This window comes from Canis lupus, chromosome 22 (assembly GCF_048164855.1).
Source record: "Canis lupus baileyi chromosome 22, mCanLup2.hap1, whole genome shotgun sequence".
Classification (NCBI taxonomy): Eukaryota; Metazoa; Chordata; class Mammalia; order Carnivora; family Canidae; genus Canis; species Canis lupus.
The window spans coordinates 2,782,918-2,798,190 of record NC_132859.1 but is presented as its reverse complement, the minus strand read 5'-3'; the positions used below and the strand labels follow the sequence as shown (position 1 = coordinate 2,798,190).

Below are 15,273 nucleotides of genomic sequence, written 5' to 3'. Positions count from 1 at the left end.
GAAGAAGAACTAGCACCGCACAGCTTCAGCATCACAAAACCATTAGGGGTTGGGTTTTGTTTTTGTTTTTGTTTTAATTTCCTTGTGCAAGGATATCACAGGTAGCGCCCGTCAGCTCTTCCTCAGGGAAGCTGGAGAGATAGCCTTTCATGCCCAGCCAGGGACCTGGCTCAATTACAGCTCGGCAGCAGGATAAAGTTAAGGGGATGGGGGAGGACAGGGAAGACAGGGCGACAGAAGCAGAAAAATCAATTCAAATTACTCTGATGCTGGTGACTTGGAGTCTGGGCTGCTAGCGGAGCTCAGGATGCTGGCGGCCCGGAGCGGGGCGGCGGGGAACCAGATCGCAGAGGACAGCACCAGGCTACGGAAGCAATCTGGGCTTTCCGTCGGGGGCAAAGACAGATCTCCCAAGAAAGCCTCAGAAGGTGGGAAGGACGGCAGCCTCAGCCCGTCGGGGCCGGCCCGGCTCAGGGTGCGGCCCGTGGCTCTGGGGCGCGACGTGGAGCTGAGCTGGTACCTGAGGCTCCAGGAGCTGTCCAGCGAGCACACGACCGCCTGCACCACGGGCATGCCCCACAGGTAAGGCCCCCCACCCCCCGGCTGAGGCCCCGCTCCTCAGGGGGGGCTTGGGCCCTTCCCCCCCATTTTGCTGGAGACCTTAAGGGCTCTGATCGGGTTAGGAACAACACTTCGGAAAGTCTAACCCCAAAGAGCAGGAACTTGATGAAAATGGCAAATAAGGCTCCGGGGATTGTCATTCAGAGAATACACCTCCAGGTGAGGAGGCAGGGGAGGCCTGGGAGGAGGATGGCATTCGGATTTGTCTTGAGTGCGAAGCAGAGGAGTTCAAGGACTGCAGGAAAGGGAGCCCTTTCCCAAACAGCAACAGAACCGACTTTGCGCTCTTTTTTTGCCTCCCTCTACCTTGAGGATGTGGGGGCGGAGGAGGGACCCGAGCTCAGCCCGTGTGAAGAGTGTACAGGTGAGTGAGTGGTGTGAATTTGCAGGATGGGAGCTTGGTCTGGCCAGGGGCATGCAGGGTGGACCGAATGGACCACCCATAGCGGGTGCGAGCCCCTTGTCTGAGCAAGGAAGACAACATCAGGGGAAAATGTCACATGAAAAAGAAGATAGGTGACTGTGAGACAGATCTCTATAGATTTCATTTCTGTTCTTTTCTCAGCCTCGGCTTCAAATAATGCAGAGCAGGAATATTTCACAAATCTCAATGTCGTAAGGCAAAATGTACTGAGCAGCGGTGCTCGGAGTCTGAAACTTTAAGAGTGCTTATTTCCTATAATTATTAAAAAATCTCTTAGGAATCAAAGATAATTTTGCAAGGAAAATTACTGTGAAAATAAAGCCTACGATAACTATTGCCATTAAATGGCAATAAAAATTAACTAGAAATAAAAAACAGTTGCAACAAAATGGCCAACATATAGAACACTTCTTTTGTAGAGACTGGGGGGTAGCCTAGAATCCCTGAATGCATTATATTTATCAGAGCATCCCAGTGCACTCATGCTGTCCCCATTTTTATATTTCTTTCTTTTTTCTTTTTAAGATTTTATTTATTTATTCATGAGAGACACAGAGAGAGAGAGAGAAGCAGAGACACAGGCAGAGGAAGAAGCAGGCTCCATGCAGGGACTTGATCCCAGGACCCTGGGATCACCCAGGCATCCCCCATTTTTATATTTCTAATTCCAAAAGGATATCATAGAAAAATTAACTTAGCAATTGAGTCAATTTATTTAGCCATTGATGCCTGTAGACTAAAAACTTGTTGAGCTACAGACCTCAAAATTGCCTGCACTTCCCTTTTTCCATTCCATTTTCAAGGCAGGAATAAAATAGATATTTCCAAATCTAAGCCGCTATTTAAAAAAAAAAATCAACATTTAAAAAGTAGAACAAGATAAGGTTTCTAGAAATGTTCTGTGAAATACATTTACTATTTATGGCCAGAGTGATTTGTCTGAAGCTCTTGTACGCAGTCGTGCCTACATTTGGGGTACGTGGAGAAAGGACCCAAGGAGGATGATCTCAAGTCAGTAAAAGCTTGAATGACCTGTCTGTGTTGGGAACATACTTCGTATCTATACATCTTCAAGCTATCACCAATGAGCTTCCGGAAAGAGAGTTAAGTGGCAAAGGAGAGCCCCGATAATGATTGCCTTCCGTGATGAATTCTTTTACTTTCTCTATATCAGAAGCTTTCCTTATAGGAGTGTTACACAGGAATTTTTATGATCCTGTTTTATGCTCTATTTTATGATCATAAAGCTCCTACTCTATTATCTGATGATGAAGTAACATTTATCAGGCCAGAGGGGAATATTAATTAAGGTAACCAGGTTTAGCCCAGCAACTTTTGGGAAGAAACAAATATCTACTGTTTTTCTTTTTTTGCTTTAGTCAAACAATAACAATTTGTCCTATAGTCAGAAGAGATGACCCAGAATTAATGGTTTCCATGGTAATCTGTGGGGCAGTGTTATTAACCGTTGATTTGCAGTAACTTTGGGTGTCCTTTGCATAGTAAGAGGTTAAAGAACCGTGAAAATCATATTTATCTTACATCATCAAAACCCAAAAATGTCTCCTCCCCCTTTATTTTTGCAACATGATTGTTTCTAGGAGGGAACTAGTGTGCGCAGTTGGAACTAAGACCTTTTAGAAAATAGATCTTCTTCAGAGCTCTATATGTGCATATCTCAGAAAAAAGATAGTTTTTCTCATTGTCAGCTCATTTCCTTTATATACTCTACTGTTGGAACTACGTCAAGCTCAGTTGAGTCCTTGAGATCACTGGGAGGATGACCGATGGTGTAATCCTCTCAAACTGTAAGTAGTAGAACATACACTCCCCCAAGCCACCTGCTTTTCTTTCATTTATAAATGAAAAGCATAGCTCAAGAGTGATAATTTCACTAGAGACCTGTATGTAGAATACGAATATGATTAAAATAAGAACAAATGTATTCATCTGTGAAGTCGTACTTAGAGGACAGAAAATGAAACGCATCGAGGAGCCCTTGAAGACATTGCACATTTGCTATGGGCGAGAATTTTATGGGTTGTTGGTTAATGGCCATCAATAGGGAAGTGCTAGAGGGTTCTAATTCCATTTCTCTTTCTGAGAGGATGGAATGAAAATATTTTACAGCAGGTTAATTCTAGTTCATGAGGGATTTGAGGATTGTCTTATCCTCAGATTCAGTGATAACCTATATTTGAAAAAAAAAGGGTATTATTAAGTGATTGGAAGAAAGCATTAGAGATTGAGAGGGGTCCAGCAGTCCTAGTATATTTAAGAAATAAAATTGCAGGAAGCGGTGCAGAGAAAGCACTTTAGTTTTGTGGGACATGGTTCTGACCCCCTTTCTGGGGCCATGTCTACATAGGACTACATATAAAACAATCTGATATAATTTGCTTCATATTGATTGGCCCTTTTGCAGAGTTGACTGCTCACCCTGTGATACTGGTGTATTTTATGCGATGGTTCATTCCTCCGCATAGTGAGAGAGAGAGTGGTGCAGGCGCCAGAGTCCTGAGATTGGAGGCAAAAAGTTGGCTTTAAGTTCCTGCATAACCATGGAAATGATTTTTTAACAATTTATTTGTTGTTAAGTAACAGGGTTTTTCCCTAAATTTGGTAGAAAAATTTGAAAACAAAAACATGTAAAGAAGAAAGGCAACTACTGCTAATAATTGTTGTGCTTTTCTCTAGCCTTTTGAATTGGAATCCTACATATATATTCTGTTTTCTACCTTTTTTTTCATTTTACATTATGCCGGTCCTTTTTATTATCTTAAAGACAACATAAAAATTTCTTTCTAAGGACTGCATCTTATTCTATTATTGCTTAGCTATTCTTATTTTGCTTCCTACTTGTCATTATTAAAAATGATATGATAATAAATATCTTTATATCAGATTTTAAAAAATCATCTCTGTTTATTTTCTTAGGCTCTATTCCTAGAAGTGTAGTTAGTGGGTGGTTATTATATAGATAATGTTACATACACATATATGCACACGCATGCATATTCATTCTTAATGTATACTGTGCAACTGCTTTCTGGAAATATTTTCTCTGTGTGATCTCCCGCTGGCAATATTTGAGGATACCTATCTCATTGCTTCCTCTATATACATAGTGTTTATATGGAATCCATAGCATTGAGGGTTTTTTTAAGTCTTTAAAATTCTAGTATAGTTAACATACAGAATTATATTCGTTTCAGGTGTATGATACAGAGATTCAACAATTCTATACATTACTCAGGGCTCATCATGACAAGTACATTCTTTAATGCTCATCATATAGCATTGAGTTTTACAGTTAAACAAATTGTTGGGTGAGTTAATTAACGTTTTTAAGTCTCAATTTCTTTGACCGCAAAAGAGGACTAATAGCATTATAAAGAACTCTGGTAAAAATTAAATGAGATACTGTAAGAGTGATGCATTTTGTTTTTGATTCTCTAAAATAAGGGTTGGGATGTGACCCCATATAGTACATGGTGTATCGAAAGCTTATGAAGGTAATTAAGGATGGGGTGACTCTTAAATACCTGGCAAAAGTGTGCACTTCACCTAGCACCTGACAGCTGAGGATCCTGTAGTGCTCAATTAATATTTATGAGATACCACCATGTGCTCTTAATAGAGGCTTTTTGAGGATTCATACAGTCACCATCCTCCTGGGGAAAAGTGACTTAGGGATAGAATACAAAGAGCTTTTAAATACTTTTTAATACAATATTAACATTCCAAACCATAGCTGACTGAACCTATTAAATTGAAATGACTGGGAACATTTAGTGGGGCAAGTCAACACACGAATGAACATTTAGCTAGAGCATTTTAATAGTGATATCTACCAGCTTCATAAATGTTTCTTCTTAAGCAGAGAGTTACACTGAGCCACATTTCTAATGTTTCCTCTTTCTGCTGTCAAAACTCCTTGACTTCCTAGAAATCATTTCCTTCGGCCCACTTCTAGAGGATCAAATGTGGTTCTATGAGCTTTGGTGGATTCAGTTCCTGCCAACAGGGCAGCAGGTGATCCGTGAGCTAAGCAACCTCTTGACTTGAGTTTGTGCAGTGAGATCTGGAGTTAGGAATCAAGCCTGAGATCAGTGAATGAACATTCAACAACCACTGATGGAGCATCCTCTTTGTGCAAGGCCCCGTGGCTGACACAAAGATGAATTAGGACTACTGGTCCTCACAGGATTCTTACCCTCACAGGACTCTCTCCCCTGGGCTATACAGGGTACAGTTTAGGGGAGCTAAGACTTGTACTTAAACAAAAAGTGCTATAAAAAAGTCATAAAGGGATGCCTGGATGGCTCAGTGGTTGGGCGTCTGCCTTTGGTCCAGGGCATGATCCTGGAGTCCCAGGATCGAGTCCCGCGTCAGGCTCCCTGCATGGAGCCTGCTTCTCCCTCTGTCTGAGTCTCTGCCACTCTGTATCTTTCATGAATAAGTAAAATCTTTAAAAAAAAAAAGTCATAAAGCTCAGAGGAAGGAGGAGGGGGTGCTTCCAGCTGAAGTGTTTAGATCTGGACCTGGAAGGTGAGTCAGGTCTTGACCAAGAAGAGGTCAGGGCTAGGGAAGGCGATTCATGTGGAGGGAAGAGCGCGAGCAAGGGTACAGAAGTATGAAAGCATGAGAGGGAAATGGAGAGCTGCTTCTATTCATGAGATTCCCACAAGTGTCCCCAAAAGATCCTTGCAGGCTGGCGCTGGGAGTGTGGCCAAGAGAATGGAAGGATCGGAGACCATTTTCAGAGACTTGAGAGTCAGGCAGAGCTTAGGCATAGAGGAGAAGCAGTGTGTGTAGGCTGCTCTCAAGAAGAGGCAATGGAGAAAAGAGAGGATGATTGTTGAAGTCTGAAGCAAGGTCCAGGGAGAAGTTTCTGGAGAAAGCCAATCTGCAGAATTTTTTTTTCTTTTTTTTTTTTTTTGCAGAGGGGAAGAGTCCAGTGGAGAAAGAAAGTGTGTAGTGCAAGTAATGAAGCCAGGTCCTCAAAGAGGAAGAGGAGAGAGTCAAGGGCACTAAATGCAGGTGTTAGGTTTGGCAAAGGGAAGTGCTGATGGCCTGATGATGAAGAACACGCCTCTGGCGTCCTGTGGTGTGCCGGCTGCATTCCAGCAGGGTCACCTATCAACCAGAGGCTCTGGGCAGGGCCCCCGCTTAACAGAGGAAGTTGGCTTGGGGGTTAAAGCCATCGTCTAGGAACCAGGTTCAATCACTGGCTCTGCCACTGACTGCCTGTGTGACTTAGTTTCTTCAGCTGTTCAAGGTGGATAATGAGAATACCAATGCTACAGAGGGGGTAAAATGACTCAAATAAGGAAAGCACATGGGGTCTGGCACATAGTAGGTGCGCTGTTATATGAAAGTCCTTAACAGAGTTGCTGACACATGCTCCATGCCCTTGTTTTTATCATGAGATTATTACTGGGCCTATTATTAGAGATGCCCCCCTTTCCTGGAGTGTAGTAACTCTGATTCCACACATGGGTATAAGAATACCTGGCTGAGGAGACTGTTGTGAGGGTTCCATGAAATTATGTAAAACACCTGGTAAATACTGACAATCGCTTTGGGTCCCTTTTACCCTTTCCTCCTCCTCTACCGACCTAGAACATAGTGGACAGCATCAGTTAATGGTATCAGGAACAGAGAGAGATGGAAATCAGCTATAATGGGATAACTAAAAAATCTTAAACATTATTTGAGAGCAAGAGAGTGAGCATGGGGGAGGGGCAGAGGAGGAGAGAGAACCTCAAGCAGACTCCCTGCTGAGCGTGCAGCCCAATGCAGGGCTCGATCTCACAACCCTGAGATCATGACCTGAGCCGAAACCGAGAGTCAGACACGTAACTGACTGTGCCATCCAGGCGTCTCAGGAATAACTAAATTTTTAAACCAGTATTTTTTTTTTTTTTCAGAAAATACCATTGATTAGATTCTTTTGTTATTAAAGAAAACACTCTTTTCTAAAAGGTGATATGTATTTCTTCGAGCAACATGTTTTCTTTAAGGTTATAAATCTTAGAATGTTTATGTGAGTGGTCACCTAGATCGAACTTTCCAGAGATGTTAGAACGTGAAGATGTTTTTGTATGGCTGAACTATGATTTCAGACAATGAGCTAGAAAGATTGCTTCCAAGCTCTTTGTTCTGTTGCTTTGTATGTTGGTGCAAATCTCAGACTATTGAATGACTGGATGAGTGAGAGGGTGCGCCTCAATAGGACAGGCGTTAGATTAATTAGAGGAAGTTGGCAGCCCGGGTGGCTCGGCGGTTTAGCACCACCGTCAGCCCAGGGCATGATCCTGGAGACCTGGGATCGAGTCCCATGTCAGGCTCCCTGCATGGAGCCTGCTTCTCCCTCTGCCTGTGTCTCTGCCTCTCTGTCTCTCTCATGAATGAATGAATGAATGAATGAATGAATAAATAAATAAATAAATAAATAAATAAATAAATAAATAAATAAATAAATAATATTTTTAAAAAAATTAGCAGCAGCCCTAGGGGAAGGGTGGGATTGTCATGGTTTCTAAAGGTGAGGTTGATGTCCTTTGATGTTAGGGCCAGGAGGCCACCAATGCCCTGTGCTGCTGTGCCCCCAGGGTGGTGAGCTGGAAGTAGACACCCCTGGGCGGGCACATCGACCTCCACAGTAGTAACCAACTACATAGGGGCTTGCTTCAGTCTGCATCCCTGTGACTACCTTTCAGGTCATCTTAGGAAAATCCAGGCAGTTTCTCAGTTTTATATTCCTGTTAGTTGGGTCATGTTTATGTGTGTCCAGGTCATTCTGGACTGTGGACACCCTGAAGGCAATGTCTATGTCTTGGTCTTCTAATCTGCCCACAAGGTTCTTTTCTAACTGGATGTCGGTGGATTGAGGACAGCACAGCAGCTCTGGTTCCTCTGCCATTCCTGGGGGCGGGTTCATGGAACGACAGGGGCACTGGCTGAGGGGCTCGCACCTCTGGTTTGAATCCCATTTTGCCTTGTGACCATAGTACGGTTTTAAAATTCTCCAGCACTCAATGTCTCCTCTGTAATACGAGAGGACTAGACAAGTTGACATCTCAGGCTCTTTTCAGCTCTGAGCCTACATGATTTAATGATATCACAATCCAGAATTTGGGGATAAAGTTTGATTTCCTGCTCAACGACCTGCATAGAAATTGTGCAGTTGTATTATCTCTGCAGGGAAAAGGAAACATGTTGATGCTTCGTTCTGAAGTTGTAGCAGAACATTCTCCAAATTTTAAAGTGAATTATTTTAGTGATTGATTGACCATTGCTAGATAAGTTTAATTTTTAAAAGTTTTCTTTTATTTATTTATTTGGAATTATTTGACACGAACTTTATTTTTTAAAATTTTTTAATTTTATTTTTTATACTAAATTTATTTTTTATTGGTGTTCAATTTGCCAACATACAGAATAATATCCAGTGCTCATCCCATCAAGTTCCCTCCTCGTGCCCGTCACCCATTCACCCCCACCCCCTGCCCTCCTCCCCTTCTACCACCCTTAGTTCGTTTCCCAGAGTTAGGAGTCTTTATGTTCTATCTCCCTTTCTGATATTTCGTACCCATTTCTTCTCCCTTCCCTTATATTCCCTTTCACTATTATTTATATTCCCCAAATGAATGAGAACATATAATGTTTGTCCTTTTCTGATTGACTTATTTCACTCAGTTTTCTTTTTTAAAAAAATATTTTATATTTAAGTAATCTTTATACCTGACATGGGGCTCGAACTCACAACCTTGAGATCAAGAATTGCATGCCCGACCAACTGGGCCAGCCATGCACGGCTAAAATTTTCTTCCCTTCCCTTCCCTTCCCTTCCCTTCCCTTCCCTTCCCTTCCCTTCCCTTCCCTTCCCTTCCCTTCCCTTCCCCTCCCCTCCCCTCCCCTCCCCTCCCCTCCCCTCCCCTCCCCTCCCTTCCCCTCCCTTCCCTTCCCTTCCCTTCCCTTCCCTTCCCTTCCCTTCCCTTCCCTTCCCTTCCCTTCTTTCCCTTTCCTTCTTTTCCTCTTTTCTTCTTTCTTTCTCTTTTTTTCTTTTCTTTTCTTTTTTCTTTTCTTTTCTTTTCTTTTCTTTTCTTTTCTTTTCTTTTCTTTTCTTTTCTTTCTTTTGCTTTATATATTTATTCATGAGAGACACAGAGAGAGAGGCAGAGACACAGGCAGAGGGAGAAGCAGGCTCCATGCAGGGAGTCCGATGCAGGACTCCATCCCAGGACCCCGGGGTCACGACCTGAGCCACAAGCAGATGTTCAACCACTGAGCCCCCCAGATGCCTCTAACATTTTTTTAATAGAAAGAGACAGAATCATACAAACACTTACAGTTTGTAATGTCCCTTGTTAATGAAGTGTTTTCATATATACCATCTTCTGTGCTGATGTGTTTTTTTTTTTCATGAATATTGAGAAGAAATGTGTCACACCTCATACCTATGAACTCATGGCTATTATGGCAGAAGACAAGGCTAGGTTTTAAAATAGACGAGTCAACGTAAAGGAAAATTTTCACTGAACATGAGTAGAGGTGGAGCTCAGATCTGACAAGGACTTTGAAGGTGGGACACAAAGGAGTATTTATTTCATGTGCTTCACATGTACCCAGTGCCTATGACACATCACATCTTCCATCTGGGGCTTCTCATATTCATCCCAATGAATTCATACAAAAGCCCCATGGATCCTCAGTGAGGAAAAGGATGGCTCTGCTTATTCCCTTGCTATCTATTGTTGATTATTTTTCCTTCCTTTCTCATGAAGGAGATAAAATCTTCCCTGGACGGTCTCTTTGCTGGATATGCTCACATGTATTCCAGGTTACCTGTTGGAGCCATTGCTGTTCTCCTCCTTGCCTAAGGTCAGCCCTTCTAGTTCTTCCTCTATGTACTGACGATTCTGCTTCTCATGGGTTGGGGTAACATCATGGTGTGATTTGAAAATTTAGCCTTAGTTCTACAGCTTAATTTCATTTTTTACAGCTTAATTTCATTTTATGCAGCTTAATTTTATACTATATAGCTTCACTTATTTTTTTTTATATTTGTCCTGCAGTTTATTGCACATGAGAGACATTGTGTACCCTGCCTTCTCTGTGAGCCTCAGGGGCAGGCTGATATAAGCTCCCCTGTCAGGCCAGCCTCGGTCTGAATCCTGATTCCACCACACACTACCTAAGTGACCTCGACCTCAGTCTCCTCTCTTGTAAATGGGAATGACAATACTACGCATTCACAGAGTTGGGAGGATTAAGTGGGAGAATGTCTATAAAAGTTTCAGCACAGGGGTGAGCGCAGAAGGGGTCCTGCAGCAAATGCTATTATTACCATTCCCCCCTTTGAAGGCCACTAGCCTTCATCTGTTATTTTGCTCCCACACTCCTCTTCAGGCTGCATTCCTTCTGTGAGCATCCTAGCCTGGGAAAATTCGCCAGCCCTAAGAGAATGATCTTGATATCCTGCTTTCCTCCTTGCTTCATGTAGAACTCCATTCTTCTAAGATTTTCATTTATGCTCTCCTGTGAAATCCTTTCGGATTAACCAAGAATAAATGTCTGTCTGACATGTCTCCTCTCCAAGCACAGTGGATTGGCTCCTTGTCTCCAGGACAGAGAGGCCCAGGCTTAAATTTTGGCCGTGTTGTGGGGCCAGTTGTGTGAATTTCAGCAAATCACGTCTCCCCTGAGTTTTAATTTCTCCATCTATGTGGTGGAAATAAAAGCATCTGCATTATCTGCTAGGATGTTAAAGATGAGATAAAAGTATACATGTGAAAATGGTATATTTGCTATAGTATTATTTATTATCTTCTTTCTGACACATTGGGTCTAATTCAGTCTAGGGCATGGCTTGAGAGATTGATTTCCTCTCATCTGCTTTTCCAGCAAACATTGGGGTAAACACAGCTGTACATCTTTCCCAGACCCTGACCAAGGTTCAATGGGTACATTGACAAGGACCTGGACACCTGCCTTATCTCCTAATATTGGCAAGTGTTTACTGAGTCCTTATTATCTACTGAACACTGTCCTTAGACTATTCATCTTAATCCCTACCAATGGTCTTGTGAGGTGGCTATTTTTGCTAGCTCTACTTCATGGGAGAGAGCCCAGGCTGACAAAAGATCCTGCCCTAGGTCAGATGCAAGGAAGTGATACAGCCAGTACTTGAACTTGAGTGGTTGGGCTGCAGATGTCACCTCTTAATCCTGTAAAACACTCTCTTTCCCTGGTTTGGATTGATTATAGATTGTGACCGAGATGTCACTTAAGGAATTTCACCTTGCACTTTCCATCACAGTATCCCTGATGCAGCAGGATCTGGGAATCTCAGCTTTCCCTCCCTTTTTGAGGTCTTTGAGTTTGGCCCTGCATATATCTAGGAGAAGCTTGGATGGGGAAAAGTCACTCAAAGGGAAAACAAAGGGCTGCATGATAGAGTGGACTGTGAATTTCAACATTTATTCAGGCTTCTCTCCCTGGAAGTTATTTCTATCAAAAGAGCTTTGTAAGAACAGAGGCTCTGGAAGCCCCCATGTGGCATCCTCTAGTCTTGGCCATCTCCCTCTCACGGGAGCTGGGAGAGGACGTAGATGTTCGACAGCAACGGCTTCCTTGGCCTTTCCAATTTTAGCTTGTAGTTGTCACTAAATGGCACATGCTAATTCACTGCTGTGTCCCTCACTTTGGCTTTGTGGGAGGAGGATGCAGTGTAGTTTTGAGAAGCACATGCTCACATCTGTCTGGAGATGACAATCCAAGCCATGTTGCCTTCCCCCAATAGCCTATCAAGCTACACGGAATGTCATCAAGTGTGTCTTCCTGTTTGGGAGAAAAATCTCCATTCCAAGGCAAGAGAAATTGGGAGTTTTGCGTGCACTGGTGCACACATTGCAACCTAACTGCAGACAGAAGCTTGCCAAATATTTCTTCAGCCACCAGGAAATTAAACCGGGCTCCAGACCAGATACCGGATTGTGGCTCCCAATCCCGAAGAGCTCCGGAACGTTTATTATGGTTAGGCTGTGAGGCAATGCCCTTCGCTGAATAAAGTCCATTGATTTTATTAAAGGTCATCCTTGCCGCTAAGTCCTGAAACTTCAGGGACGTGACCCAAGAGCGTTTATTTCTTACTCATGGGAGTCCAGTCAGGAGTAGGAAGTTGTGGCCCAGTGAGATCCAGGCTGATGGACATTCTGTCATCTTCACTTTTGTTTTCTAAGCTGGGCAGAGGCTGAGAACTGACACCGACTCCGTGGACAGAAGAGCGCGAGGCTCGTGCGAAGGCTCCTCTGCGGGCCAGGCCTCTTAAGTGCCACCTGTAGGCAGCAGTGACTGTCACGTGACCCTTCTGAACCACAAGGGAGGCTGGGAAATGTAGTCCCCACGTGGCCCCCCAAGGGAGAAGCAGGCAAGGGACCCTGGGCCGCAGGGGAGGTGCTGAGGCCCAGTCGGTGCCTGCAACCGGCAGGGGAAGGCAGTGCTTCACCCTCAGCGTGGCCGAGCCCCCCGGCCTGTGCATCTCTTTGGGCTTCTCTCCTTGGAGCTTACTTTGCTGTTTTATGGAGAAGGCAGCCACCCCTCGGAAACCTGTTGATGGTGGCAGGAGCAGGTGCATGGGAACCTGAGTCCAGGAGCACCTGCCGGGAGCCCAGGGAGCTCGCTCACTCGGTCTGTGATTTCAGAGCTGGTCAGGTGTGTGTTTGCAAGAAGAGCTCCTGTGACAGGACGTTCATCCAAACAGTGTAATTATCACTCCTACTTTTCTATGAGGCACCCACAGGAGTCTTGACGACAGACAAACCAGGCCCTCTGTTCCCAGCAGCAGGATACCACGTGCTTTTGAATGTAATATGATTACATAAAATGGCTTATCATTTATGGCTTGTGGCGTTCCTTCCTTGGCTTGACAAGAGCCTCGAACAAGATGCATGTCCGTGTTTGTGTGGGTTGATGAGGAATTGGAGGAAACATTGGCTAAGGGAATATGGGTTTGTACTCAGGATACTTTTTTTTTTTTTTTTTTTTTTTTTTTTACAAATATCTCCCATTTAAGTTCACTTAAAAAAAAAAAAGTCAGAGCCCAAAGTGTATTCTGTAGCTTAATCTTCATACTGAATTTGATTATGGCAATGATTAGGGAGGAAACAAGCTGTCCACAAGGGCTGTTGACTTATTTCATTACCTCTGGGACAGAGGAGGTGATAGTCAGGATAAACAATTCTGTAAGTGCGGTGCATGAGGAAAGATCAGCTCTTTCTATCTCCAGGCTTAGTAATTGGAACAATGTGACTATCCAAACACCAGTTGCTTGTTGAACAAAATAGTAAATGCCTAAATCTGTTTATAATACTTTAGGTTCCAGATGGTCATTTATCCAAAAGAAATGGCAAAGAAGTACCAAGTTGAAATGTATTTTTAAAGTCTTTTCAGTTAAGTGAATTTCCAACAAAGTCAACATTCAGAATTCAAGGATACTCTTTTATAACCTTATATGTAATATTGAAAGAATTTCCAATAGTCAAACTAGAAAATTAAACAGAAATTCGTTCAAGGGGTTTGGTTGTCTATTACGTTCAATTCCAGGGATCTGGGGGGTACATAGGATGGGGTCCTTACCTGAATAATCTTGAGTCCTCGGAAGACAAGACAATACAGTTTTATTGGTGTGATCTGAGGAGTGGGAATGAAGTGCTACGGAAATAAAGGAGTGATTCGTTCTGCCAGGAGGTGAGGAGACAAGGGAGAGAAATGTCAGGAAAAAATAAACCCCAAATGCACCATTTCAAGGACTTTTACAAGGGTGTGCTGGAGCTCGTGGGACCAGGAGCCGGCGGGGAGGCAGGTGGGAAGGGATGCGCGGTCTGCAGCTCGTGAACAAAGTTGACCTGTTCGTAGGCTAGAAATCAGCTAAACCACCGAGTTGCTAGTGATGGGGAAAAAAAAGTCTGGGAGAACGGGCAAGACAGTGTTTCTGCGCGTGGAAGTTAGTCACAGGTAGGCCTTGTTCATCTGACATTGTCAGAGAATGGAAATGTTCACTCAAGCGATTTTCCCGGTATCTGAAACTTTCTAATTTAAGTGTCAAGGCTTTATTTTAACTTTTTCAACCTGAAGAAACAACTTGACAACTCCAGTTTATCTTAATAAATGTCAGCTTGTGTGCTATGTTAAAATGTCCTCAGGGACTATTAAGGAATCTAGAACTCTCTGCCTTGAAAATTAGAGGCTTCATTTTGCCATTTTATTTTTAAGTTTTGTCTTCTGTATTTCCCCCCTCTGTTGCTTTTCCCGTATCCTCACCTGGCTGTAAATTTTTCTCATTGCTGCCAGTTTGCCTGCCTCTAATCGCTTTTTCATCCAATTTGCTACCTTTCCTCTGCTGGGGAGTGGGAGGTAAGGAGCTCTGTCTTGCTTGAATTACGACCAAGGAAGAGTAAATGGTTTATGAATTGAGACATTCTCCCAGGAGGTTTGGGACATGGGCTTTGTGATGTCTTATTTGTTTATTCTTGGTGTGTTCTATCTAGCAGGATTGCTAGAAAGGTGACCTCTAAAAGATTCATTTGTTACTTGATTTGAACGAGCCTTTGAATCTGGGAAAATGCTGAAACTGCTTCGCCTTGAAGTTTATGTTGGAATAATCCTTAGGGATTTTAGGAAAGCAAACCTACCACACAGTACACAATTTTTCAAAATGTTGATGGGACAGTTGTACTCTAGGTTTTATAAATTTCCCAGCAGACAGAACATTCTATCACAAATAAAGTAAGCAAAGTGAAGCTTATTCATTTGTCTTCCGCAGCAGAAACACTCTGAGAGCTTCTCGGTGGACCATCTTTTTCAACTATATTGCCTTGAAACTTTGGTCAATCATTAAACATTTACAATTATTACATGGTGAAGTGACATTTCGAGAGGCAGTGTGGTCTAGTTAGGGATTTAAAATATATAAACTGATTTAGCTTGCTTATCTCTGCAGGGGTGGTATTGTTTTCCCCATTTTTCTGAAGAAGAGACTAAAAACTCCAGAGACAGTCACATCACACAGTAGCATATTGTCGGGCAAAGATTTAAACCCATCTGTCCGACCTCCAGGCCCAGGCTTCCGGAAACTTGCGCTTCATTCCAGTTCTTACGATAACTGATTCCAAATGTTGCCCAATTTATGTGGATGTTTCTTTCCTTGTTTGCAAAACAAG

At 43.1% G+C, this 15,273-nt stretch overlaps 1 protein-coding gene across 1 annotated transcript in view; it reads left to right on the top strand.

Moving 5' to 3' along the window:
* Positions 1–292: 292 nt before the first annotated feature.
* KCNAB1 (potassium voltage-gated channel subfamily A regulatory beta subunit 1) overlaps positions 293–15,273 on the top strand; it is a 359,203-nt gene continuing 344,222 nt past the window's right edge. The window contains exon 1 of the mRNA XM_072792175.1: positions 293–582. Within this exon, the coding sequence (XP_072648276.1) occupies positions 308–582 (275 nt within the window). The 5' untranslated portion in view covers positions 293–307. The remainder of the gene's footprint in view (positions 583–15,273) is intronic.